The sequence below is a fragment of the Taudactylus pleione genome, unplaced genomic scaffold (assembly GCF_031769625.1).
Source record: "Taudactylus pleione unplaced genomic scaffold, aTauple2 ptg000201l, whole genome shotgun sequence".
Taxonomy (NCBI): domain Eukaryota; kingdom Metazoa; phylum Chordata; class Amphibia; order Anura; family Myobatrachidae; genus Taudactylus; species Taudactylus pleione.
The window spans coordinates 9,101,784-9,127,147 of NW_028284603.1; the positions used below are offsets into that span (position 1 = coordinate 9,101,784).

The following is a 25,364-nucleotide window of genomic DNA, read 5'->3' on the forward strand; positions in this document are numbered from 1 at the left end:
TATAGCGCCGACTGTTTAATCTTTCACATTTATTTTCTGCATCACTGGAACTTCTTACAGTACACTTCTTACTGCACAAACATGGGATCATTATAGAGGCCGGTCAGCTTACCCGCATGTGTGTTGTACTTTGGGAGGAAACCAGAGCACCCCAGGAAACCATGTTGTGTAAATGTGAGATTAGCATTGTTGCAATGTCCTGTATGTACTAAGCACTCTGTACAGCTCTGTGATATTGGCTCTTTGTAACTCTGTAATAATACTTATACTAGTACTTGACTGGAAGATGGAAGCTTTCATTAAAACAAAATTAATAATTCATATTTTGTAATTAACCCTGTACCTTTTCTAATGGTTTGAAACAGACACTGGATACATTGAAAGGAGTTATTTTAGTTTAGTTATAATAATATTACAAAGTATTGCTAAGTGATCTGTCAACTTGCTGACATGGCGGCGAGTCCTTTTGCATGTTAGAACTTGTCTGACAAGGACACAAATAACAGGATGACCTCCTCAGAGCTGGCTGTAGGTAGTAGAGCTGCTCAGTAAATAATTATATACTAGTAAGCCTGCATGAATTACCCTTCATTGTATACAGTAATAGAAACTAATGCTGGGTGTACACTATACAATTATCTGGCTGATCCACCAAATATCGGTCAGATAATTGTGCGGAGTATTGCTACTACCGACCATTAATCATCGGTTTGTCGGACATGTCGAAATCCTCCACTATGTCTGAAAGATTCGATAATAAGTTGTTGCATCTGCCGTAGTTGAGTTTTCGACAATTCCACTGGTCCTTCATGGGAGGCACAGGGAAATGTTTCCTCCCCGGGGAAGGAACGTAGTTATCCTGGCCATGCACTGTGACATATCTCACAGTGTATGGCACCAATATCTGAAGGTGATTCAGTTGTTAGATGGGAATTTAGCTCCCAGACTAAAGCTGGCCACACATCTAAAGATTATCTGTCCAACCAACCAACTAGTTGATTGTATTCCTTACCAGATTCCAACCACTCAGCAATTTGCTCCCAAACGCCAGAAAATGGACAAAAACTGTTGCTTGAACAAATAGTTTAGATCAAACATTTAACAAACTTGTCTGAACGACCATTTTCATCTGTTTTCTGGCATTTAGCAGCAAATTGCTGATCATCAGTTACTCCCATACGTTACCAGATTTTCATTCCAACCAATCAACTAGGCTGGTTGGATGTAAGTTGGTCTAGTGTGTGGCCAGCTTAAGGGGTCTATTTACTAAGTTGTGTTAGGAGAAGTGAAAAGTGATAAGGTGCCAGCCAATCAGCTCCCAACTGTCATTTTTCAAACACAGCCTGTGATATGACAGTTGGGAGCTGATTGGCTGGCACCTTATCACTTTTCACCTTCACTTTTCACTTTTCCTAACACTGCTTAGTAAATAGACCCCTAGGTGCTTGGAAGCTATTTAATGAATTCCCACGATGGCCACTTTTTTGCACAGAAAAGCACAGGATTAGCTGCATTAAGCAGCTTCTCTCGTACTGTGTTAGGAGAGATGCAGTTAGGGCACGTCTGGCACTTGCGACCAGCCCCGAAAACCCACCTGTAACACAGATTTCTGCTCCCATCTCAGGAGGGTGTGAGCAGAAATCCGCGAGAAGTGCAGCCTCTGGGCTGGTCGTGGGAATTAATTGAATAGCTTCCTGGCACTTAGCCAAGGAGCTAAATTCTCATGTAAGACTTGAATTGCCCCCAAGAGTCACATTGGGAGATAGTACTCATTTGAAATAGCTCCAATTATACTTAACATTAAGCTTAAACGTAAAATACACGGAAACGGAGACTATTTGAAGTTATGCTGTACCTTTCAAAATGACTAAAAATTCCTCGAGTGAGAATCATCACATTTAGAGCCCTATTCAATTAGGAGCAAAAAAAGCCGAGATCCGCGAAAAAGTATCGCCGATTGCGACTTTTTGCCAGCCGGAAACCTATCTCTGTAGTCAATTCCATCCGCTTTTCGTGTACGCAAGTCAATGCAATGTAATAGGCGAAAAAGATTTGCCTATGAATAGCAGGAGAAAAGAAGTGATTTATTTTTTTATATTGGGGTGCAAAGGTGAGGAAACCACTCAGAACCCTTGGAACAGCCCCCCAATGGATACCTGCGTCAAAAAATCCCTAAAAAAAAAAAATATGAGGAAGACCCCAAAAAAGCAGTTTAAATTTGGGGGCTAAAAAGTACAAAGTGGAGGTACAAACATAAAAGTAGCGAAATAGACTTTTGGGGGTCTGCAAGTATGGGTGAGGTGTTTTTTTTTTTATTGCAGGTGCGTATTTTAAATTTTTTAAAACTTCACTTTAGCGACCTTAAACCATGCTAGCACCTATTATCAAGTACCCCAAATTTGACAGGACTACTTATTTTCTAAAAAAAACAACTGCTTAATGCCATTCACTACTTGTGCAAAAACGCTAATTAGAGGCAATTGTACCAACTTAAGTACCCCAAACATTTTCATTAGGGCTAATCGGGCACTACTACATTGATCCCCAATGTTTCTGCATCTTTTTGGGGGGTTCAGGCTGATTGCCCCGATTCTGACACCACTTTCTGCCTTTCTGACTTCGCGTGTTGCCGTTTTCGTGTCTTTTGGAATTGAATATGGCAAATAGCGGGTACGCGCACGAGAAATTCCGCGGCTAAAATACGCGATGCAGACGAAAAGTCCGGCAGGCGAAACTTTATCGCGAATGCGAAACTTATTGAATACGGGCCTTAGTGGCCTTATCACATTACAAGGAGAGCGAGACATGCCCCTACCTCCTAACACATTTGGCCTCACATTTAAAGTACTACTTTCCCTCCATCATGATTGTATTGCAACTAACCACCCATCACCTCCTGTAGTTGTGGATTCAGTATGATTTACCGTTCTAATCCCGACAGCAGCAGCCCAACAGAGGAGGAAATCCCAATCGTCCTTAAGGTAAGTATAAGCCAACCTAATTCGGAATCGGAATGAAATACCGCCGGCCGCATGGTTCGATTCCCGGCAGCGGCAGCCCGACACTGGAACGGATCCCGGCAGCGCGAGCCCGACAGCGCTAGAAATCCCGATCATCCCCAGGTAAGTATATACTAACCTAACCTAACACCCTAACCCTCCTTAGGGGTGCCTAACCCTAACCTCCCCCCCAAGTGCCTAACCTTAACCCCCCCTTCCCCGCTGCCTAAACCTAAGTCCCCTGGGGGGGTGCCTAACCCTAAGTCCCCCCCCAAGGGTGCCTAACCCTCCCTCCCCCTAGCCTAACTCTAAGTCCCCCCCGGGAGCGCTAAACCTAACCCTCCCCCCCCCCCCCCCCCACAGCGCCCGGCATCCCTTCCATCGGGATGCTGGGCGCCGGTCTCTCGGCGTCGGGGAACTGAGCGGCGTCTACATCTAGATGCCGGGCATTTCACAGTCGCCAGTATATGACAGTCGGGAAGCCGGCTGTCAGTTTTATTGTCAGCGGGCTTCCCGATTGCATCCCCCTAATTCTACCCTCTAACCCTCCTTTAGGGTGCCTAACCCTAACACCCCTTCCCCGTAGCCTAAGTCCCCCACGGGAGCCCCTAACCTAACTGTCCACGCCCAGCTCACCTTCGATTGGTAAGCCATGTTTCATGATCCCGACGTAGGTCTAATGACAGGTGTCGAGATTACGACGACTGTCCTTTGTACCTTGCCGGCATTGCGACCGTCGGCTTCCCGTAGTAGTATATTCCCCCTACTAGGTCACATCTGTAGCATATTTGCCTATTTTAAAAAGTCATGCTCTAAAGCTGTGGTTCCCAACCTCAACCCTCCAGTTTCCCAACAGGTCATGTTTTGAGGATGTCTGGTCTGTAGAAGCAGGTGGGGTAATTACTGACCCAACAAAATAGATTCTCACCTGTGTATGATTAAAGAAATCCATGAAACATGACCTGTTGGTGGTACCTAACTTGAGTTGAGAACCCCGGTCTAAAGGAACATGGAGGAAATCTGATGGAACTTACCAAATGGAAATAGGGCATCTGAGGCATTGATTTAATCACCAGTAATTGAGAAATGTTCTAAATGAATAATGTTGTCCCTCATGGTTTAAATTAAAATAACGACTCAAGTTATCAAATGTTCAATGTGTATTAAACTGAATTAAAATAGAAATTTTCTGGTTATTTAGTATGTTTCTTTTTTTTCTTTCCCTTGTGTATATACATAAACCAGTAATGGTGGTTTTAAAACATACTGGTTACGATCAATTAATTTTTTTATTTAATATATCAAGTCATGAAGTCCTCATTGATTGCATATTTTTATGTTGGGATTGAATGGGATGTGCATTTTAGTAGCACTATCATTGATCATTCAGTCCACAAAATATATTTCTCCCGTGTCCGAAGAAGTGTGAAAGAATAATGTTTATGGAAACTCTCAGGAAGGTGAGGGTTCCAGATGATCTTCACCTTGAGTCACCGGTTTGACAGTCCTGGTTACTATCACACTATTGCTGCAGTCACGCCAAACAGCCCCTCTCTTTGCGTCAGGTCCCATCCGACTCTGCTTACCCTGAACATCTTTTTTGCCCTGAAAGTTTGTCTTAGTCACAATGCGATGAATCTGTATACAAAGTGCTACGATGCAGTCTCATGGTGCATCTTAGTCACATCGCACTGTGACTAAGATGCATTTTCGGGCAAAATAGTTTCTCATCGCAAGCAGAGTTGCACAGGACCTGGCGGCTCACTCCACATTGTGTATTGAGGCTAGGCGTGTGTGTGTATGTTTGTATGTGTGTGTGTATATACAGTCAGGTGCATAAATATTGGGACATTGACAGAATTTTCATATTTGGCCTCTCTTCACCACCACAATGGCTTTGAAATGAAACAAACAAGATGTGCTTTAACTGCAGACTTTCAGATTTAATTTGAGGGTAATTACATCCAAATCAGGTGAACGGTGTAGGAATTACAACGGTTTCTATATGTGCCTCCCACTTTTTAAGGGGCCAAAAGTAATGGGACAAACTAAACAATCCTAAATCTAACTTTCACTTTTTAATACTTTGTTGCAAATCCTTTGCAGGCAATTACAGCCTGAAGTCTGGAACGCATAGACATCACCAGACGCTGGGTTTCATCCCTGGTTATGCTCTGCCAGGCCTCTACTGCAAATGTCTTCAGTTCCTGCTTGTTCTTGGGGCATTTTCCCTTCAGTTTTGTCTACATCAAGTGAAATGCATGCTCAATCGGATTCAGGTCAGGGGATTGACTTGGCCATTGCATAACATTCCACTTTTTAGCCTTAAAAAACTCTTTGGTTGCTTTTGCAGTATGCTTCGGGTCATTGTCCTTCTGCACTGTGAAGCGCCGTCCAATGAGTTCTGAAGCATTTGACTGAATATGAGTATATAATATTGCCCGAAACACTTCAGAATTCATTCTGCTGCTTTTGTCAGCAGTCACATCAATAAATACAAGGGAACCAGTTCCATTGGCAGACATACATGCCCATGCCATGACACTACCACCACCATGCTTCACTGATGAGGTGGTATGTTTTGGATCATGAGCAGTTCCTTTCCTTCTCCATACTCTTCTCTTCCCATCACTCTGGTACAAGTTGATCTTTGTCTCATCTGTCCATAGGATGTTGTTCCAGAACTGTAATGGCGTTTTTAGATGTTGTTTGGCAAACTGTAATCTGGTCTTCCTGTTTTTGTGGCTCACCAATGGTTTACATCTTGTGGTGGGCCCTCCTATATTCACTCTTGTGAAGTCTTCTCTTGATTGTTGACTTTGACACATATACACCTACCTCCTGGAGAGTGTTCTTGACTATGGCCAACTGTTGTGAAGGGGTTTTTCTTCACCAGGGAAATAATTCTTCTGTCATCTACAACAGTTGTTTTCCGGGTCTTTTGGTGGTGCTGAGCTCTCCGGTGCATTGCTTTCTTTTTAAGAATGTTCCAAACAGTTGATTTGGCCACACCTAATGTTTTTGCTATCTCTCTGATGGGTTTGTTTTGATTTTTCAGCATAATGATGGCTTGCTTCACTGATAGTGACAGCTTGGATCTCATATTGAGAGTCGACAGCAACTGATTCCAAATGCAAATGTCACACCTAGAATCAAATCCAGACCTTTTACCTGCTTAATTGATAATTAAATAACGAGGGAATAGCCCACACCTGTCCATGAAATGGCTTTTGAGTTGATAGTCCCATTACTTAAAAAGGGGGAGGCACATATAGAAACCGTTGTAATTCCTACACCGTTCACCTGATTTGGATGTAATTACCCTCAAATTAAATCTGAAAGTCTGCAGTTAAAGCACATCTTGTTTGTTTCATTTCAAAGCCATTGTGGTGGTGAATAGAGGCCAAAATATGAAAATTCTGTCAATGTCCCAATATTTATGCACCTGACTGTATATCTATACCTTTTTTATTGCAAGTGTGTAGATAGATGTATAGATAGATATATAATATATATCTTATGTAAATATTGTTTTCTTTAATTTCCAAGAAGGTAACGGGATTCCCACCTTTTAATATGCTTGGAGGCTACTGAATATTTGTGGAAATGGATTCCTTTGGAGAGAGCACTGCTCCACCCCATAAGTTAAGTTACCAATCACCATACAGCACAGAAAACAAGTCTTCGAGACCTGAAACTGGAAGGACTGGCAGTGATGGTCTTGAGCAGGATAAGCCAAGATCAAGGACTTTTTTAGACTCTTCATGGTCTTCATATGGAACTTCAGTAGAACGTTCTCAGTATATGCCACAATTAGGGACATGCAGATCTTTATATCCTACTTTTGACAAACTCGTTGGTTCTGGAACGCAATCAAAAAAGCCCCAAACCCTACAGGACCAGTACTGGGCTTGCGCAATTCCAAGCTCCCTCCCTCCTCGCCCTGATCGCGCATCTCCCGACTGGAACCCAAATAAAGAGTACCAAGACTTGCTAGATTATACATATCCTTTAAATCCAAATTATTCTATTGATAAGGGTAAAGAAGAAAGTGAGACTGATACCTTTTTGCATGACTCTGGGGTAGACCTGGACAGCTTTAATACTTCATGTGACAGCAAGTTTGGTTGTTCATATCAAGAAGACCACCATCTAAAGACTAGCAGACACCAGTTTACAAATAGCCTGAGTTCCCCATATGCCTTTTCAACGCCTTTAGTTAAAAGAACTGGTTATCCTGGCTTACAGAACCCATCTGAGTATTCTAACGTAACTTATTGCAACGTGCTCTCACCTTATGCCAGCAAAGAAGATCTTGGCAAGGGATCCACCACCACTCTTTCTCTAGCCAAATATGATGTGCTGGATCGTTTCTCTACAGATCAGTCTTCTGTAGGGAGTTTACAGAAGTCAGGTCAGTTTCTAGCTACAACAGCTGTTCTGCCACTGCACAAAGATGAGGACATTGATGAGGAGTATCTTGCCTTACCACCAAGCCTGAAGGAGTTGGAGACCCTGGCTACACATTTGAAGGACCTGTCTTTAAGTGTAGAAACGAATGGACACTTAAGGCGTGGGCAAACCAAAGGTTATGAGCAGAACTGTCATTTGTTTGCAAGCAACAAAGATTGTGGTTTAGGAGAGACGATGAAAACCAGTATTTCTGATATTGACTTCAAAGATCCAAGATATATATCCGATTTATTCAACAGTGAGAACCACAGTGACTCTGAAACAAATCGATTCTCATCTCTAAGAGACATGCTTGATGGGGGACTTTCATCCCATGTCTGTGAAACGACAGGGTTTCCTTCAAGGCAAAAAGTCCAAGAGAATAAATCTCTTGTCCAAAGAATTCAGGTAAAAAAAAACCCACACTTTTCATTGTTAGTTTATTGCTTTTTTTCCTGTGATAGCTATTCTATCTATATATCTATTTTTTAGTATTAAAACTCCAAAGGGTTTATTTACTACAGCCATGGAAAAAAAATTTGAGAATGACACAAGTATTCATTTCATAAGTGTCAAATACTTTTATTGACAATGACATTAAGTTTATGCCAAGAGTCAATATTTGCAGTGTTGACTCTTCTTTTTCAAGACCCCTGCAATAAACTTAATGTAATTGTCAATATGTCAATAAAATCCTTTAACACTTATGAAATGCTTGTAGTTTTACTTTTGTATACCATAGTAACATCTGACAAAAAGGTCTAAAAACACTGAAGCAGCAAACTTTGTGAAAAGCAATACTTGTGTCCTTCTCAAAACTTTTAGCCATGGCTGTAAGCAACTCGGCGCTTTTACTAGCCATGTAAGGCTGGGTACACACGTAAAGATTTTCTGTCCAACCATCAAACTAGTTGATTGGTTGGAATGAAAATCTGGTAAGGTATGAAAGCAAATGACAATCAGCAATTTGCTCCAAAACATCGGAAAATGGACAAAAACTGTTGCTTGAACAAATAGTTTAGATCAAACATTTAACAAACTTGTCTGAACGACCATTTTCATCTGTTTTCTGGCATTTAGCAGCAAATTGCTGATCATCAGTTACTCCCATACGTTACCAGATTTTCATTCCAACCAATCAACTAGGCTGGTTGGATGTAAGTTGGTCTAGTGTGTGGCCAGCTTAAGGGGTCTATTTACTAAGTTGTGTTAGGAGAAGTGAAAAGTGATAAGGTGCCAGCCAATCAGCTCCCAACTGTCATTTTTCAAACACAGCCTGTGATATGACAGTTGGGAGCTGATTGGCTGGCACCTTATCACTTTTCACCTTCACTTTTCACTTTTCCTAACACTGCTTAGTAAATAGACCCCTAGGTGCTTGGAAGCTATTTAATGAATTCCCACGATGGCCACTTTTTTGCACAGAAAAGCACAGGATTAGCTGCATTAAGCAGCTTCTCTCGTACTGTGTTAGGAGAGATGCAGTTAGGGCACATCTGGCACTTGCGACCAGCCCCGAAAACCCACCTGTAACACAGATTTCTGCTCCCATCTCAGGAGGGTGTGAGCAGAAATCCGCGAAAAGTGCAGCCTCTGGGCTGGTCGTGGGAATTAATTGAATAGCTTCCTGGCACTTAGCCAAGGAGCTAAATTCTCATGTAAGACTTGAATTGCCCCCAAGTGTCACATTGGGAGATAGTACTCATTTGAAACAAATTGTTCAGATCAAACATTTAACAAACTTGTCTGACGACCATTTTCATCTGTTTTCTGGCATTTAGGAGCAGATTGCTGATCATCAGTTACTCCCATACGTTACCAGATATTCATTCCAACCAATCAACAAGTTGGATGGTTGGACAGAAAATCTTTGTGTGTGTACCCAGCTTTATACTAGTAAAAGCATTGCCCTTGTAGATTTGGCAAATAAACCCCCAAACTGCTACTATTTCTTTTTTTGAATTTCCAGGGTACCAAATGTGTACTTTATTCAGGGTTTGATGAAGCTAAATGGGCAGAACCACTCATTATTAATAGATCTATGCTGACATAAAGATCAACATAAAAATCATAATGCCTTACATGTGAAATACGATTCATGTATATTAAAGCCTGCATTCCATTCCTTAATGATATCTGACCGGCAGACAAAACTTTTAGTCAGCATAAAACAGGTCCTTGTAATCACTATGACAACTTGATGGATCATTCAGTGGCCATGCAAATATTTTTCCCTCTAAGAATTAAGCGCAAGTTAATTTTTTACGCTAGGATTAATATGCAGTTCTGTATCGTAACTAGAGGTTCTGCCATCACCTGGACCAGCTGATCCAATGGTTGTACAGTGTTGCAGATATAACGGAGAACTGGACTGCTCCGAAACCCAATGTTGAGAGCATACAGCTGTCACTCAGCCTTTACCTGGTAAGATATTGTAATCACACACAAATACCTACCTACATGTACCCAGTCACACACGGTTACACTTTGTTTTAGCACTTTCAGGATTTGTAATTGATTTCAGTAATAACCTGGAATAAAATACTATTTGCTGGAATAAATCAAATATGTTTGTTTATATAAACAATTTATTCAGCGCTTCTATCATTTCATTGTATAAGCGTGTATGTTTTCATGATCATTCATAAAAGATGAAAGGACAATTTTTTGCCCTAAATGAGGACGAAGGGGTTTATTTAGTAAACCACGGTTTTGCAGCTAGAATTAAAGCAGCATTTTTTTTAGACCATAAATCCTCTCTGGAGACAGAGCGGAGGTGCTGATGTGGACTCCGGTCTGTCCGGGACTCCACTAGACCATCAGGGCTAATGTTACTGGCGCGAGAGGCCAGGGAACCGGTGGTTAATATCTGCTTAGGAAAGGTCAGCTCTCTCCCTGTGGCCCCTCCCCCCGCTCAGAGAGACATTCCACTGAGACCTTGCCACTCTGAGCTGCTTCTCCTTCAGCCCCCGTCCCCTCAGAGACCTGCGGCGGCCATTTTCTTCAGTAGCCGCAGGTCTCCGGGAACGCTGGGTCCAGTCTCCTCACATACCTCTCGTAGGAGCCAGGTTATGTAGCGCTATTTCCTACCAGCCACTGCGGTCTGTGTAGTTGAATTTAGTGCCCATTGCAGTTATTTTTTTTTCTGCATTGTATGTGACTTATGCTAGCGCTGCTGTCTGTGTTTTTCTCACTCTACTGTCAGCTTATGCCTTTCCCTTTTCTTTCACGATAACCCTGGAATACCGGTGTATAGGGGGTTCAATGTACTTCACATCTACTTGTATTTGTGAAGGCTGTCACGTACTGTGTGGTTGCACGCTGCTCAGTGCCATATTGTGTGCTGTATTATCCTGCAGCTATGTCTAGCAAAGGGTAGCAAGCAGGCTGCTGCTCCTATACTGCTCTCTTGCAGGTCCTGTTCAGCAGGCTTAACCCAGGAGGATTTAAGTCAAGATGGTCTATGTGCGTCTTGTTATACTACACCAGGCCAGTCAGCCCCTCCAGCCCCTGCTCAGGAACCCCCTTGGGCTTCCTTTTCAAAGGTGTTGGCTACAATTGTGGACCGCCTAGCAGTCCCTGCAGTAGTTCCTCCCTATGGGTACAAGCGGTACCAGTACCTCCTATGCCTCCTCCATGGGTAGACATGCTCTCTACCTCTCTCTGCAGAGTCTAGCGGATACTTCTACAGCCTTTCAACAACTGTTGCAGAGTGAGAAACTCTTACCCAGTAAAACTACTAAGAGTGCTGTTCTATCCTCACAGTCTACACAGCTCTCAGATTCTGAGGTGTCATCTGGGGAGGCAGAAGACGCAGATCTCTCTCTCACTGAGTCCCCCTCAGGGGAGGAAGAGCTTCAGTCTAAATTGAATATACCTGCACATGAGGGCTGTCAAATCAATTCTTCAAATAGAAGAGGCTGAGCCCGCTCCTAAAGCAAAGGAGCCACTTTTTAAGAGACAAAGTGGTTTTAGCGGAATTTCCTCACTCTGATCAACTTTCTGAACTCATGAGCGAAGCATGGAATACGCCAAGTAAAAAGTTTCAGCCCCCAAAACGCCTGATTTCTTTTTACCCTATTCCAGCAGCTGATTGCGCTAAGTGGGAAGCTCCCCCAGCAGTAGATTCCCATGTGACACGTCTAGTTAAAAGCTCTACCTTACCTATCCCTTCGGCATCTTCCCTAAAGGACGCGATGGATAGAAAAATTGAAGCTTGCCTCAAATCTATGTATTCTCTTACAGGAGCTATTGCTCGTCCAGCAATGGCCACTGCCTGGGTGGCAAAAGCCATTGAGAGCTGGGCAGATGCTCTAGAGGACACATTTCCCTCTGATGCCTCCCGAGAACAGCTGTCCTACATATCTCACATTACAGATGCAGCCTCCTATTTAGGAGAAGCGGCTTTGGATACTGGTCTAGTAGCTTCCAAGGCATCTGCTACTTCGGTGGTAGCCCGCTGTATCATTTGGCTTCGTTCATGGAAGGCAGACACGGACTCTAAGAAGGCCTTGGAATCACTGCCTTACACTGGGGAGATCCTGTTTGGCCCAGAGTTGGACAAGATTGTGGCTACCTTGGCGGCTTCTAAGATGGCTTTTCTGCCCTCAGCACCTACACCACGGCCTCGGATGTCGTCCTTTTGTCCCCAGGGAAAAGCTAAAGGTCAGGCCTTTCCTTGGCCGTCTGCATCCACAAAGGCCTCCAAGCCCAGACCAAGCAGGCCTGGGCTACAAGACATCCAGCTGCTAAATCTAAGGACAAACCTTCAGCCTGATGGGGCGGACTTTCCCTGGGGGATTCCAGACTGGAAGGCCGACTTCTTCAGTTCGCCCAGTTCTGACATCAGACCACGCCTGGGTACAACAAGTAGTCTCTCACGGGTACGCCCTCTCATTCCTGAGACGGCCCCCTCAGCAGTTCTTTTACACAGGCCCTCCTTCAGACCTGAGCAAAGTCCTGCTCCTCCAAACAGCCATTTAGTCCTTGCTGCACTTGGGGGTAATAATTCCAGTCCCATCGTCACAGCGTGGGAAGGGTTATTTTTCCACCCTTTTTCTTGGTTCAGAAGCCCAATGAATCTCATCGGCCTATCCTCCACCTCAAGTCTCTGAACAAGTTTTATCAGGGTGCCCAGGTTTCGTATGGAAACCCTCCACTCTGTTGTCCTAGCTATGGAACCATTCTACAGCTCCGCGGATCATGGCAGTTATGGCAGCCCACCTTTGTCGTCAAGGGATCAGACTACTCACATACTAAGATGACCTCTTGCTCTTAGCATGCTCTCCTGAGTTCCTTCACTGCCATCTTCAGATAACCATTGCCTTTCTACAAACACAAGGCTGGTTGATCAACTGGAAAAAGTCTTCCCTGACCACTTCGCAAAAGATGGTACATCTGGGAGCCCTTCTGGATTCTCTGGCTCAGTGAATCTTCCTGACAGCAGACAAATTCTCCGCACTGCAGCACCGAGTGTGCAAGGGTTACTCCACAGTCGCCGAGTGTCAATTAACTCAGCAATGCAGACCTTGGTATCCACCTTCGACATGGTGGTTCGCTCAGTTCCACTCAAGGCCCCTACAACACCTAATCCTCTCCAGGTGGAATGGGCTGCCTCATTTAATCAGATCCCAGACGTTGGTCCTTTCTCCGGAAGTTCGCCTGTCCCTCTCCTGGCGACTACAGACATCCCACTTAAAAGAGTCGCCCCTTTCGGATCCCGGAATGGGTGCTTCTCACCATGGACACAAGCCTCTGCGGGAGGGGCGCAGTGACTGGCTAGCACTCAAGCCAGGGATGCTGGACTCCCGCTGAGGGGATCTTACCAATCAACGTCCTAGAACTCCAAGCCACCTACAGAGCCCTGGCTCAGGACAGGCCAGTACAAGTACAGTCCGACAACACCATGGCGGTGGCCTACCTCAATCACCAGGGAGGCACTCGAAGTCAGTTACAATGGCAGAAGTGTCACGCATTCTCACATGGCCGAGCGTTATCACCCAGCAATCTCCGCGGTGTTCATCCCGGGGATTCTCAATTGGGAAGCGGATTTCCTCAGCCGTCACGTCGTGCATGCCGTGGAGTAGTCTCTACACCCAGAGGTCTTTCAGCTCGAAATGGAGCCTACCGGACGTGGACCTCATGGCCTCACGACACAAGCTTCCGGTGTACGGGTCCAGGACAAGGTATCCCGAAGCAGCCTTCGTAGGCGCCTTGTCAGTGAAGTGGACCTTCCATCTGGCATACCTCTTTCCTCCAGTCTCCCTTCTTCCTCGGGCCCTTCGAAAATTTAAGCAAGATGGGGTCACTGTCCTGTTGATAGCTCAGGCTTGGCCCAGACGCCATTGGTACTCCAATTTTCAGAGCCTCTCCATAGACTCTCCTTTCCCACTTCCTCAGCGACCGGACCTGTTGTCTCCGGATCCCTGTCTACATCCGGACCTGGCCCGTCTGTCTTTGATGGCGTGGCTCTTGAGACATCCCTCATGAAGGTTTCCACCTTCATGAGGAAATTGTAATTCTGGCCCTCCAATCACCAGACCTCTCAGCAGGCGAGGCCTCCTTGGATGTGGTCCATGCTCTGAGGATCAGGAAAACTGATTTACTCTTTGTCCTATATGGATTCCACAAGGAGGGCTGGCCAGCTACCAGACTCTGGCCAGATGGTTTCATATGACTATCTCACAGGCTTAAACGCAGACTGGCCTTCCTGTACTGGATACTGTCTCTGCTCATTCTACTTGCTCTGTGGGTCCCTTGTGGGCAGCCCGTCGTGGTGCATCTGCCGAACAACTATGCAAGGCAGCCACGTGGTCTTCTGTCCACACCTTTCTTAGGTTCTATGCCTTTGCCTCTCAGGATGCTTCCTTTGGACGCTGGATTCGCCTCAGCTCAGGAGCATCCCCGCCCTTGAACAACTGCTTTGTGACATCCCCATTGTCTTCCTGTGAAGTCCTATGGACCCTGAAGAAAAGGAGAGTTATGGTAGACTTACCTTTGTTAACTCTCTCTCTTCGAAGTCCATAGGGACCTATGGACACCCGCCCTGACGCACCTGGCTTCTTTGGGTTTCTTCTCTTGGTCGCCAGTTTCTTTCTCTGTTGTGTCAAGAGTGCGATTCTTATGTGTACCACTGGTCTTCCTTCTCTCCTATCTTTCTCCTGCCTTGAGCTTATTGACAAAACTGATTGCCTTAGGCTGTGGGCGGGGTATAGGGGGAGGGGGGGAAGGACCGGAGCATACTGGGATAGCAAAAGCTTTAACTGTTGGTGTCTGGTCCTCCTATCCACCACCTACACCCCATGGATTCTATGGACTTCGAGGAAAGAGAGTTAACAAAGGTCAGTCTACCATAACTCTCCTTTTATTGAATTTTCACATCGATAAGAAGGAAACGGGGTACAGAAAAAAAATGGGAAAGCGGGGGGTTGGTTATGGTGGCCTGTATTTTTTATTTTTTTTTTTCTTTATTTTGTGTGAGTTCCCATGATGCAATGTCACAAATATAACAAAGCAATTAAACATCTTAACAGGAAGAGCGACCTACCTGTGTATTGAGACAAACCTATAAAGCTGAATTACAATCAGAAAACTGCGTAGTAACGTCACTTAGGTAACAGAAATGGAAGTAGGGGAACCTGCTCCAGAAGCCAACCTCTTCTCTGCCCAGTACTCGCTCCACACAAACCATCACGTCAGAGGGTTGGTGGCTGACGAGGAGTAAGAGCAACCCGCAGTTTCAAACTCGCAATAGGTTTGCACCTTAGATTCAATAGCATCAATACTCTGTACCACAGCTGAACGCCATGTTATATACTGAATATCGCCAAAAGCGGGCGTGGAACAATTCAATTTCTATAACTCTGGCAACCAGTGTAAAGAGTCAGGGCTGGCTCGAGGCATGTTCAACCAGTGCGGTCGAACAGGGGCACCACCCCATAGAGGGCACACCCCTTCCAACATCCCAATTTCAGCAGCACTGTCCCGCTGTTCCATTCGTGGGCCAAAGTGTCCCACGGGTGGTCTGGTCGGGCGGTTGTCATTTAGGGCGTGGCAACACCCCCTTTTGCCATGCACGACTAGAGGGTGACTACCCAGGTGGCACAGGGTGCGACTACCCCTGGAGCCGGCCCTGACCTGGGTCCACATCTGGGTCAAGGCTGGACATGCCCAGATCACCACCTACATGGCCAGCATTTGGTTAGAAAGGGACAGCCCCATTGTATAGAGCTTCTCAGGAGTCAAGTATAGTCTGATTTAAATCATTTTTTTGATGAATTCCAAGATTGAAGTAATAAATTAGATTTTTTTAAAGTTTATATATATTTTTTTTTTATTAATTTTTTTTTTTTTTTTTTTAAAGATTTGGAAAGCTAAAGAAATAAATTCAGCAATTATCAGTTTCTGTAAATTGTCCTTTAGTAGATGGCTTCTTACATGCTACACATATTACATTGAGGTTATAGAAAAAGTTATTACCCAGCAAAGCACATGCTAATAAAATGGCTCACAATGTGGCTTGACAAACAAATTGACTCTTCTACTTTGCGTTGCCAACAGATGCTGTAAACATTGTGTCCTCTGTTATTAAACCAATGACCCAATACACTTTAAGTGAACACCAAGAGAGGATGCAGCTCATCAAAATAAGTCCTATTTCAATGGGAGACATTTTAGATGAGTGATTGGCAACCAAATCCACTTCGGGGGCCGCCCACTAACCTACAAAATGGGAACATATTGCTCTCAATCTCAGTAGTGTTAAATGCAATGATGTGAATCAATGAAAATACACTTATCTGTAATAACATAGTAGCAGGACTTTTAACTAAGTATTAAAAGCTACAGATGTGTCCTCATACACTATGGCTGCAGTCACCCCAAACAGCCCCTCCCGCCCTCAATGATCTCGCCTGTGCTGCTCCCTACCTCTGGAACTCTCTCCCTATCAGACTCTCCACTTCTCTACAAATCTTTAAACGGGCTCTCAAGACTCACTACTTCAAAGCCTTCCAACTCTCATCCTAACCTGCTGCTTACATGCTTCTTCCTCACTGTCTACCCTATCTGTGTCACCCCTGTCTGTCTCCTCCCCCTATAGAATGTAAGCTCACACGAGCAGGGCCCTCTTCCCTTATGTGCTTTTCCTTCCCTCACTCATACGATCATCTACTCAAAACTCTACACAAGGGCACTTAACACTTTGTAGCTGACGCCCTACTGCTTTTTTTTGAGTGTTATGATCGCTGCAGCAATGTTTATAAACCATGTTCTTACTCTGTATTGTCTTGTACTGTAAGTCGCTGTTTTACGAGTTTGCTCATTTGTTAATGTAGTTTGTGAGGCGCTGCGGAACCCTTGTGGCGCCATATAAATAAAGGATAATAATCGCAACTGAGGAGCATTTTCAGGCGAAAGAGACGCTCGGTACAAGCAGAGTCGCACGCGACCTGGCGTATAAAGGCTAGTTGTAAGAGGAGACATCTGTACAACAAACAAATCTGACAGTAAAGCAGGAAGGAGATAGGGGTGGCAAGTGACTGCTCAGAGGGCCGCCTGTTAGATGGTGGCTCCAAAGTTTAAAAATTATCAAAGAGGCTCTTTAACAGCCATAACCAGTCAGATTCCACTAGCGGAGACACCACCACAACTTTTGGTGACAAGTGAACACACTGCTAGCTATGGGGAGATTTGTCAAACAGGACAATTGCAGTTGTTGCCCATAGCAACCAGATTCATTTTATAGAATGCACTAGATTAATGCCAGCTTTAATCTGATTGGTTGCTGTGGTCAGCACCTCCACTTGTCCCCTTTGGATGGTTTGATTAATCTCCACCTAGTGCTGTACACAACACAAACAGACAATAACATTGTGTATAAAAAGATCATGGGTGTAGGAGCCATCAGTTACCTTGGTAACCAGTGTTCTATCTGTAAATAATGCAGAGGGGGATTCGGTCCCAAAGTGTGGTCAGTTATTTCAGAACAGACATTATTAATAGAACATCACTGTTTGCAGGCGTTGTGCCAGGCAACTAGTGTTTCATTAAATACTGATATGAACAAGGGCTGCCCGTAGGTTACCCAGTTTAAGCGTTTCGGCTACCGAGATACTGATATGTTTGTTAATTCTAACATGCTCAAATTTCATCTTAACAACATACTAGGAATAGACATGTGCGTAGTATTTTCTGTTTGTTTATAGTAAGGACTTTCCAGCTGTATATTATGGAAATGTGCATTGGTGCATAGAAAATGGACTTTATTTTCAGAATTTCACCTCTCTCTGTTCTAGAAATTGAAGAAAGATGTAGCGGAGCAGCGGACACTGGCTGACACCATTATAAAGGATGGAGAGTCCCTTGTTAAATCCATGGCTCTCAATGCCTCTGGTAAGAGCGCTGTTTCATGTTTTGCTAGTAAAGAGTGATGTGTAGCTGCGCTGAATGTGCAGGGCACCCTGGTGGTTAAACAGCAATCCCACATGTTTTTGTTTTTAAATTTGATCACATGTTAAGTACCCTTATAAGGTTGCATCATATTTCTTAACTGTTTAACCTCCTTTTCAAAAACCTTGCGGGAAAACAAGTAGGACTGCAAGATATAGGCACAGTCTCTCAGCATGTCAAGTGGTGGCAGAGGCTGAAAGGCAGTGAAAACAGAGCTCAGAGAAGTACTCCCAAGCATCTCTGCTTACTACATAATGTGCCATATGACTTTGGTTGCAACAGTGATTTTTTTTTTTTTTTTTAAACATGAGTTCTTATTTTAGGATTGCTGCTGTTATATGATATTTTTCAGGACACTCACAATCGGTATTTTGTCTCACATGGTGCAGAAGCAACAGGTTACTCCAGCACAAAGTGGTCATACGTGTGTGATATGCCAGCCTGGTGCAGAAACCTCACCGTCCCATTGCACACTGACCTATTACCATAGACTGTATACACTGTACTTCCCTCTCTGATATCTGGGAAAGAGAGAAACACTTATCTTATGGCCAGTTGTGGCACATTGTCTGCCAAAATAGCAGAGTTGGATATTATACTACAATGGAAAGGAGGCTTGGACTGCACACCCTACTTTAAAACATAAGAGGTGCTACCATGCTGAGACTTGTAGTACAATGCATAAGAAAATGCAGGTGCACAATGATAGTCCATATAAACCTGTTATACTCCATGTTAATTGTAGAGTTTAAGTGAGCTTCTTAGTACATATTTGGCCAAAAATGCTTGCCCATCAGAGGGTCCCTAACATATCCTGACAATTCATCCAGGGCTTACCTATAATAGTGCCCATCTCATATGTAGATGTAATGTGTGTTTAGAAATCAATATTTGTGTATCCCTGTATTAGCAACACATACAGATCATCAAGTAAATGCCTATAATACAATGAAGATTAGCTCAGCTCTCTGCGGTATATCCATAACATACATTTCATGAGAGGAATTTGTTCCTTACTTTATAGTGGATGTTGCTCACCACCTTTAGCACTGCACCTCTTAAAGTAAATCAGTCTTATGGCTTGGTAATGTCACTTATGCAAAGTCATCACTGTAGGCAGATACATACCCCCCACAGTGTGGCCTGTACATGGTATCAAACCTTTCATAGATAAAATTGTGAAGTTGCCCATAGAAACCAATCGTCTTCTGTCATTTCATAGACTGTACTAGATAAATGACATTCAGAACTTGATGGATGCTTTGAGTAACTTCTCCACTTTCTCTCTCCAAGATTTGATACATTGCCCCTACAAAGTGGTAGTAATCACATCTGTTGTTTCAGTGACCGTTATAAAACGGTAGATAAACCTACAAGGCAGTGTGTCCCAACTCCAGTCCTTGGGGGACCCCAACAGTACATGTTTTCCAGATCTCTTAGTTGGTACACAGGTGTATTCATTACTGACTGTCACTAACAATCCACAGGAGGAGCTAATTCTTTCCATTGTGAATCTGAGGGGATGACAAATGTAATAGACAGCAAATTGCAAACAGACGATTTTCTGGTGAGTCTGGCTGATGTTTTAGATCAGTGGTTCTCAAACTTGGTCCTCAGGACCCCACACAGTTCACTTTTTCCAGGTCACCCAGCAGGTGCACAGGTGTGTTCATTACTCACTGATACATTTTAAAAGATCCACAGGTGGAGCTAATTATTTCATTTGCCATTCAGTGAGGAGACCTAGAAAACATGCATTGTTTGAGGTCCTGAGGACCGAGATTGAGAACCTATGTTTTAAATGATTGCCACTTAAACATTGACCAGATTTGCCGGGATCTCGCCAATGACTACAAGTCGCCTGCTATTACAGTTGCCCCAAGATCTGTAAGAAATACACTGTTAGGGGTCACGGAGGACTGGAGTTAGAAAACAGTTCTGTAAAAGCATCTAATTTAAAAGTTAGTGTTACAGGTTGTTCTAGGGCAGGCCAGACCACCCTTAGGTTCTTCAGCTGTTCCCCAATACCAAGACTGTGGCAGCTGGGACTTGCAGTTTTACAAAAGCTGGAGACCCACAAGTTGGTCAGCCCTGCTCATGAATAAAAAGTGAAGGATTTGGGCTGGTAGATGTTTCTTGACAAACACATTGATCGTTGTGTTAGGTGAGAATCAGTTGCTTTCTCAATGCTACAGTTTTTTTTCCCTTATTACCTCTTAATAGTTTTGAAGGACACCCTGACATTAATTTCAACACAGTCTGGAAAGCTTGAAAAACACACGGAGCTCCTGTATGCCTCTGTTCTCGAAGCTATGGATACCATTACCGAGGAAAGCTTGGGTAGGAACGGCAACCTAAAACAATACGTTTCCCTGGAGACGGAGTCAAGTTAGGTAAGAGAGAGCAGCAGAGGAGGAGGAATGTGCTGACATGTGATGCTACAATTTAGGAGAACATAGTAACACACCGGCTCCTGTACACACATACATGTTGTTGGATTCAGGCATTTTGTAACTAATTCAAGCATACAACCAATGCACTGATCACTGAGAAAACTGCCCTATGCTGTAGATAGTGTTTTATATTTATATATTTTATTTACGGTTTAGTTATTAATAATTTTACAAAATCAACAGAGCGCAGAGGCAAGGGAGAGCTGATCGTTGCTGCTGCTCTCTGAATACAGAGATCAGCATATTTGTTGCTCGGGAGGGAAATATGGTCTTCTCACACTTTTGGTTTACGGCCCATGCATCCCGGAGTACCACTCGCATGGCATTTTGGGGTGCGATTTTGGGAGTGATATTGGGCAGACTGCGACATCACACCCATGGTGCACAGCGAGATGGCACAGGCAAATGGGATGCAACCGTGTCAGCTAATACCCAGCTGGCTGCGGTCGCATCTCATGCCAAGGTGCCAGCTAAGTGATTAAGGCTAAACCACGCAGCAGTACTTTAAGAGAAAAACTAAAATCTTAAATGTAATGGGTGGTTCTCAAGTAGCAAGAGACTGCACTTTAATGTGAACAGTTCACCCACTAATTGTTCCACCTCTCTGCAAACCTAGAACAATTTACATTTGCAGAAGGGTCACCGGAGAGAGGAATAGGTATGCACGTTTTAGTACATCAGGTGGATAATTGGAGGGGCACTGATCAATTCCCTAATAACTAGGGCTCCTGTGAGATCATTAGGTTATGAATATTAGTGTAACCCACAGAATTGATGCCTCTGAAGTCAGGTAGTGGCAGAATAACCTTTAACACTTCTACCATTCGCTCAATTTGCGCAGCAACTGAAGGTTACATCACATACCTTACATTTTTTTCTGGACTGAACAGGACACTGGTTTTCTTAGTTGCAGTTTATAGTCGTGCATGAAGTCAAAGCCCAGCCACTGAGCTATTGCTGGCAGAAAGTGTGACATTATCTAATTGCATTGCCTGTGCAGTCAGTCACATTTATCACCTCTTTCCTAGTTACTAAACGCTGGAGCTCATTCAGACCTGCTCACTAGATGCATTCTTTCGCATCCAGCGTATGCAAATTTGGCTAAGTGATGGCACAGCAGGTGAACGCAAGGCATAAGCACGCCCACCATGTCTTGGTGTGCGATCACTTTGTGTATGCAGATGCCCAATTTCGCACTTCATCTCCAGGAAGTGTATGCAACCATCGGAAGCGAACGCAGTGCTTGAGGTTGACTATACCCTACCTCCAGCACTGCGATCACTTCAGTGTGAAATTCAACCAGGTGATATTTACAATGACGCTGCCTGTGAATTATGCACGCCTCTGAAACGCTCAGGCACGCCTGCGTTCGCATCTCCACTCCTGTTTCTAGCAGTCATCCCGTCACCACCCACAAACGGCTTCTCCCGTCACGCACTCTGCTGGGCAGTCTATGCGTAATGAGCGAACGCTTCCCAATCTTTTGCACTGTGATGCATACACAGAACGTGAACATCCGCCAGCTACGAGCAAACGATTCTTAGCGTCCGGGTCTGAATCAGGTCCTCTGTTCCTCTTAGTAATTGCATTCATATATTTAACACTCCTCAATTTAGTGGAATGCTTTCACTAAACAACTTTCCAGTTTACTGCCTATATACTTATTTGCTTTGGGATTCCTGGTGTGCAACAAGCCAAAAGAATATGCACAATTTACACCTATTATAGTAGCTGTACTCTGATGGATCCTTTTGTTCCCTTCAATATCCATTAATAGATAATGGTCCTTATCAGTTGGGTAATGTGGTACAGGCAAAGTGGGAAATCCAGGCATTGGGAAAGGAAGAGACTGTTACCCACTTTGCCTTAGCTTTGTGCGCAATCCCTAAATCCTGTTAGATAAAATGGAGTATGCCATTTACAAGCCCCCTTCCATTGTCTGGCTGGAGGATGAATGGTGCTCCGACAAGAGCAAAGATGTCAATCAAATTATAAGCCACTGTCTTGGTTTTGAGAGGCTTCCAAATAAACTTTATAAGATTGATAAATGGTTCCCCTGCAAAGTAGGTATCAAATCTCCTATGAATGACCGTGGTTGAGCACCAATTATCGCTCTGTTGGGCATGTGAAATCTTCATCATGCCTGACAGATGCAATTATTTGTGCTTGAAAATACTATCAGACCAATTTAATATTGCAATACTCTCATAATTGATCTGGCTGATGAGTTTGATCTCTATGTATGGCCTGCATAAAGCTGGGTACACACCTTTTCGATCCACAGCAGATCAGGTTAAATGCTCCTGAGCAGTGTGAGCCTGTCAGCAGCCCCATATACACCTGGTACAACATGGCTCAATGTGTATTGACTTGTATGGGATCAGAAGGTTGGGATGCAACACACCATATTCTCCCTCCCCTCTGAACATTATATGAACATCGGCTAACGCTCCTGCATACACACCTTTACAATCAGCCCGATGTCAGGTGATTGGATCAAGGATTGTATAGGTGTGTATCCACCTTAAGTGATAAGCTGCATACACATGATTTTTTGAACGATTATCGTTAAATTATATCGTTTAACAATAATCGTTTGAAAAAATTGTTCGCTTTCTGAGTCGAACGATTATCGTTCATGCGAGTTCACGTTTGTAGTTCAGTCAGACTTTTCAGCGATTTTCATTATGGGAATATGCAAAAATCATTTGTAGTTCTAAAAAATCGTTCATTACACTTTAAAAAAATCTGACAGAAAATCGTTGGTAACAAAGTAGTTGTGTGTGTATGCAGCTATAGTCTGGCAACACTATTTAACATTGTGCAATTGAAGTATTGTTTTAAATCACATGTACTGTCACTGCTGCGCTTTGGTAATCCCTTCTTACATACAGTAACACAAGTAAAAACAGTTGAGAATGGCTATTAAATAAAGTACATTTGTAAAATATTTCACCTTTTCATAGCATGTATTGCTGTCCCTTTAGATCTGAACAGTATGAGTAAAAATGCTCTTTAGACTACATTAACACTGAAAATGAACTTGCCAAGGGCCTGTAATGATCATTCCCTGTGGAAATCAGGACCTTTGCTGGTACCATTTGAACCAAAATAAAAGGTTATAGTAGAATTATATGGCACTAGCAAATATACCAGTTTTCAGATTTTTATTATATGACAGCTTGTATACATAGATGGAACAATACAAGGAACAATAGATAAGATTTTACAAGCACATTCAGTTTTGGGGGGAGTCCCTACTCAAAGTCTTACAGTCTAAAGAACGTGAGACGACGGACAGATATGGTAGACGACATTGTTGGTGCATGAGAGGATTGATACAGCTCCTGTAGGTGACATAATGGTAATCCAATGCAACAAATTATTTCCCATAAATTGGTTGTTGCACAGATCATTCACAGACAAAGTTCAAAATAATAATAAAAAAGCCAAAAGGAGGCTCTTTAAAAATGGCCACTCATGCAAACTGCGCTGCTGGTAATAAACGGTCTGGCCATAAAATTGTGGTTTTACGATACAATTCTATATTAAGGGAAAAAAAAAAGTGCCTAAAGCTTGCAGACAATGAAACTGGAAAACAAAAATAGATAACTAGTTATTGAACAGATGTATTTTCTAACAGCTACACATTCATTATTATACATTGTTCCCCATTACCTGTAACAAGAATTCATTACAGTTGCTATACACTATTATTGATGTTTGGGGCTTAACATTACACATGTTTTAACTGCTCAATTGTTACATTCCATAGTTTATATACTAAAGGAAATGCAAAATAAATCAGTTAATATACTGTAAAAACTATAAGTAACCAGTTCTTTTTTGTTTTGTTTTAGATGATGCAACTTGGAGGTGGGATGTGACAATCAATATGAAAGACTATATTCTGGTTTGGAATGGTTTAATATTATAAATAATTTAAGGTAAAGTGCACTCAGTTAAACAAGCATTGCTCACCGCCGTACCTCAGCTAGGTACAGAGAGAAGATATGATCCATCCAGCTACGTGCTCCATTTTAGAAGGAGCGTTGCGCGACTCGTTGTCATTACTAAAGTGAGAGATGGCCAAAAAGTTGTGTTTTTAAATGCAGTAGTTTCAAACACGTGTCCCTAGGGCTCAATGAACAGTGTTTTGGTTATATTCTTCAGACCACAGGTATATATTATACTGATGGGGGTGCATTAAGGCTCAACACATCAATGATGTTAGGAGTGCTAGACCCTTATGGAGAGTACACATGGCGTTTTAGATTAACACTGGTTTAGCCATAACGGTTACATGGCGTATTTTTCTTTCAGTTTGAGTAGTCTTCATTTTCCAAAAGGATCATCGATCCCTTTTTTAAGATGTGACATACACTGCATTTAGCAGGGATAAATCTATAATGCACTGTTGATGATGCCTGAACTCGTACATTAAATTAAACAAAAAATAAAGTCACGCTATAATTCCTATTATGACACGTGTTAAGAAATTGCAGCAGTAAAAATGTGTATTTACAAACTACCTTATGAATTTTATATTTGTTTGTATCTGTATTTCAATGGTTTTATTTTTTATGACAAGTATTAAAAGTAATATACTTTAATACCTAGTGTTACTGTGTACTTATGGACGGGCTTAAAACAGAGCATTGAATAAAGAGGCGTGTTTGGGTTTGGGAAAGGTCCGGTTACTCTATATCGCCTCTATGCAGCAGTGTCTGGTTCAGTTGCTCATCTGCATGGATACACAGAAATACTGTAACATGGAATCCTCTTAGATGAATTAATTCTTTCCTTTCAATAGCGCGAACACTGGGCTCATTGATTGGCCAAAGTGCCCAACACTAGCCATGAGCGAACTTGTAAAATTAAAATGGAGCATGGAAAGAAACATTCGCGCTCTTTAGTTAGCAATAAGAAAATAGTTAAATCAGTCATTTGCGTTCCACTTTCATTTGATCATCAACACGCAATGAATGAGTCACATGACCTGTGAGATTAC

At 43.1% G+C, this 25,364-nt stretch overlaps 1 protein-coding gene across 4 annotated transcripts in view; it reads left to right on the forward strand.

The window, feature by feature from the left end:
* The window catches only part of CEP68 (centrosomal protein 68), a 31,234-nt gene extending 6,268 nt beyond the window's left edge, over positions 1 to 24,966 (forward strand). For 2 of the 4 annotated variants that reach the window (XM_088477244.1, XM_088477245.1), the window contains exons 2-6: positions 6,549 to 7,859; positions 9,753 to 9,875; positions 17,747 to 17,843; positions 20,124 to 20,293; positions 24,214 to 24,966. In XM_088477244.1, the coding sequence (XP_088333370.1) occupies positions 6,606 to 7,859; positions 9,753 to 9,875; positions 17,747 to 17,843; positions 20,124 to 20,293 (1,644 nt within the window). In that variant the 5' untranslated portion in view covers positions 6,549 to 6,605 and the 3' untranslated portion in view covers positions 24,214 to 24,966. The remainder of the gene's footprint in view (positions 1 to 6,548; positions 7,860 to 9,752; positions 9,876 to 17,746; positions 17,844 to 20,123; positions 20,294 to 24,213) is intronic. The other 2 variants (XM_088477246.1, XM_088477247.1) reach the window with 1 other exon arrangement.
* The last annotated feature ends 398 nt before the right edge of the window (positions 24,967 to 25,364 follow it).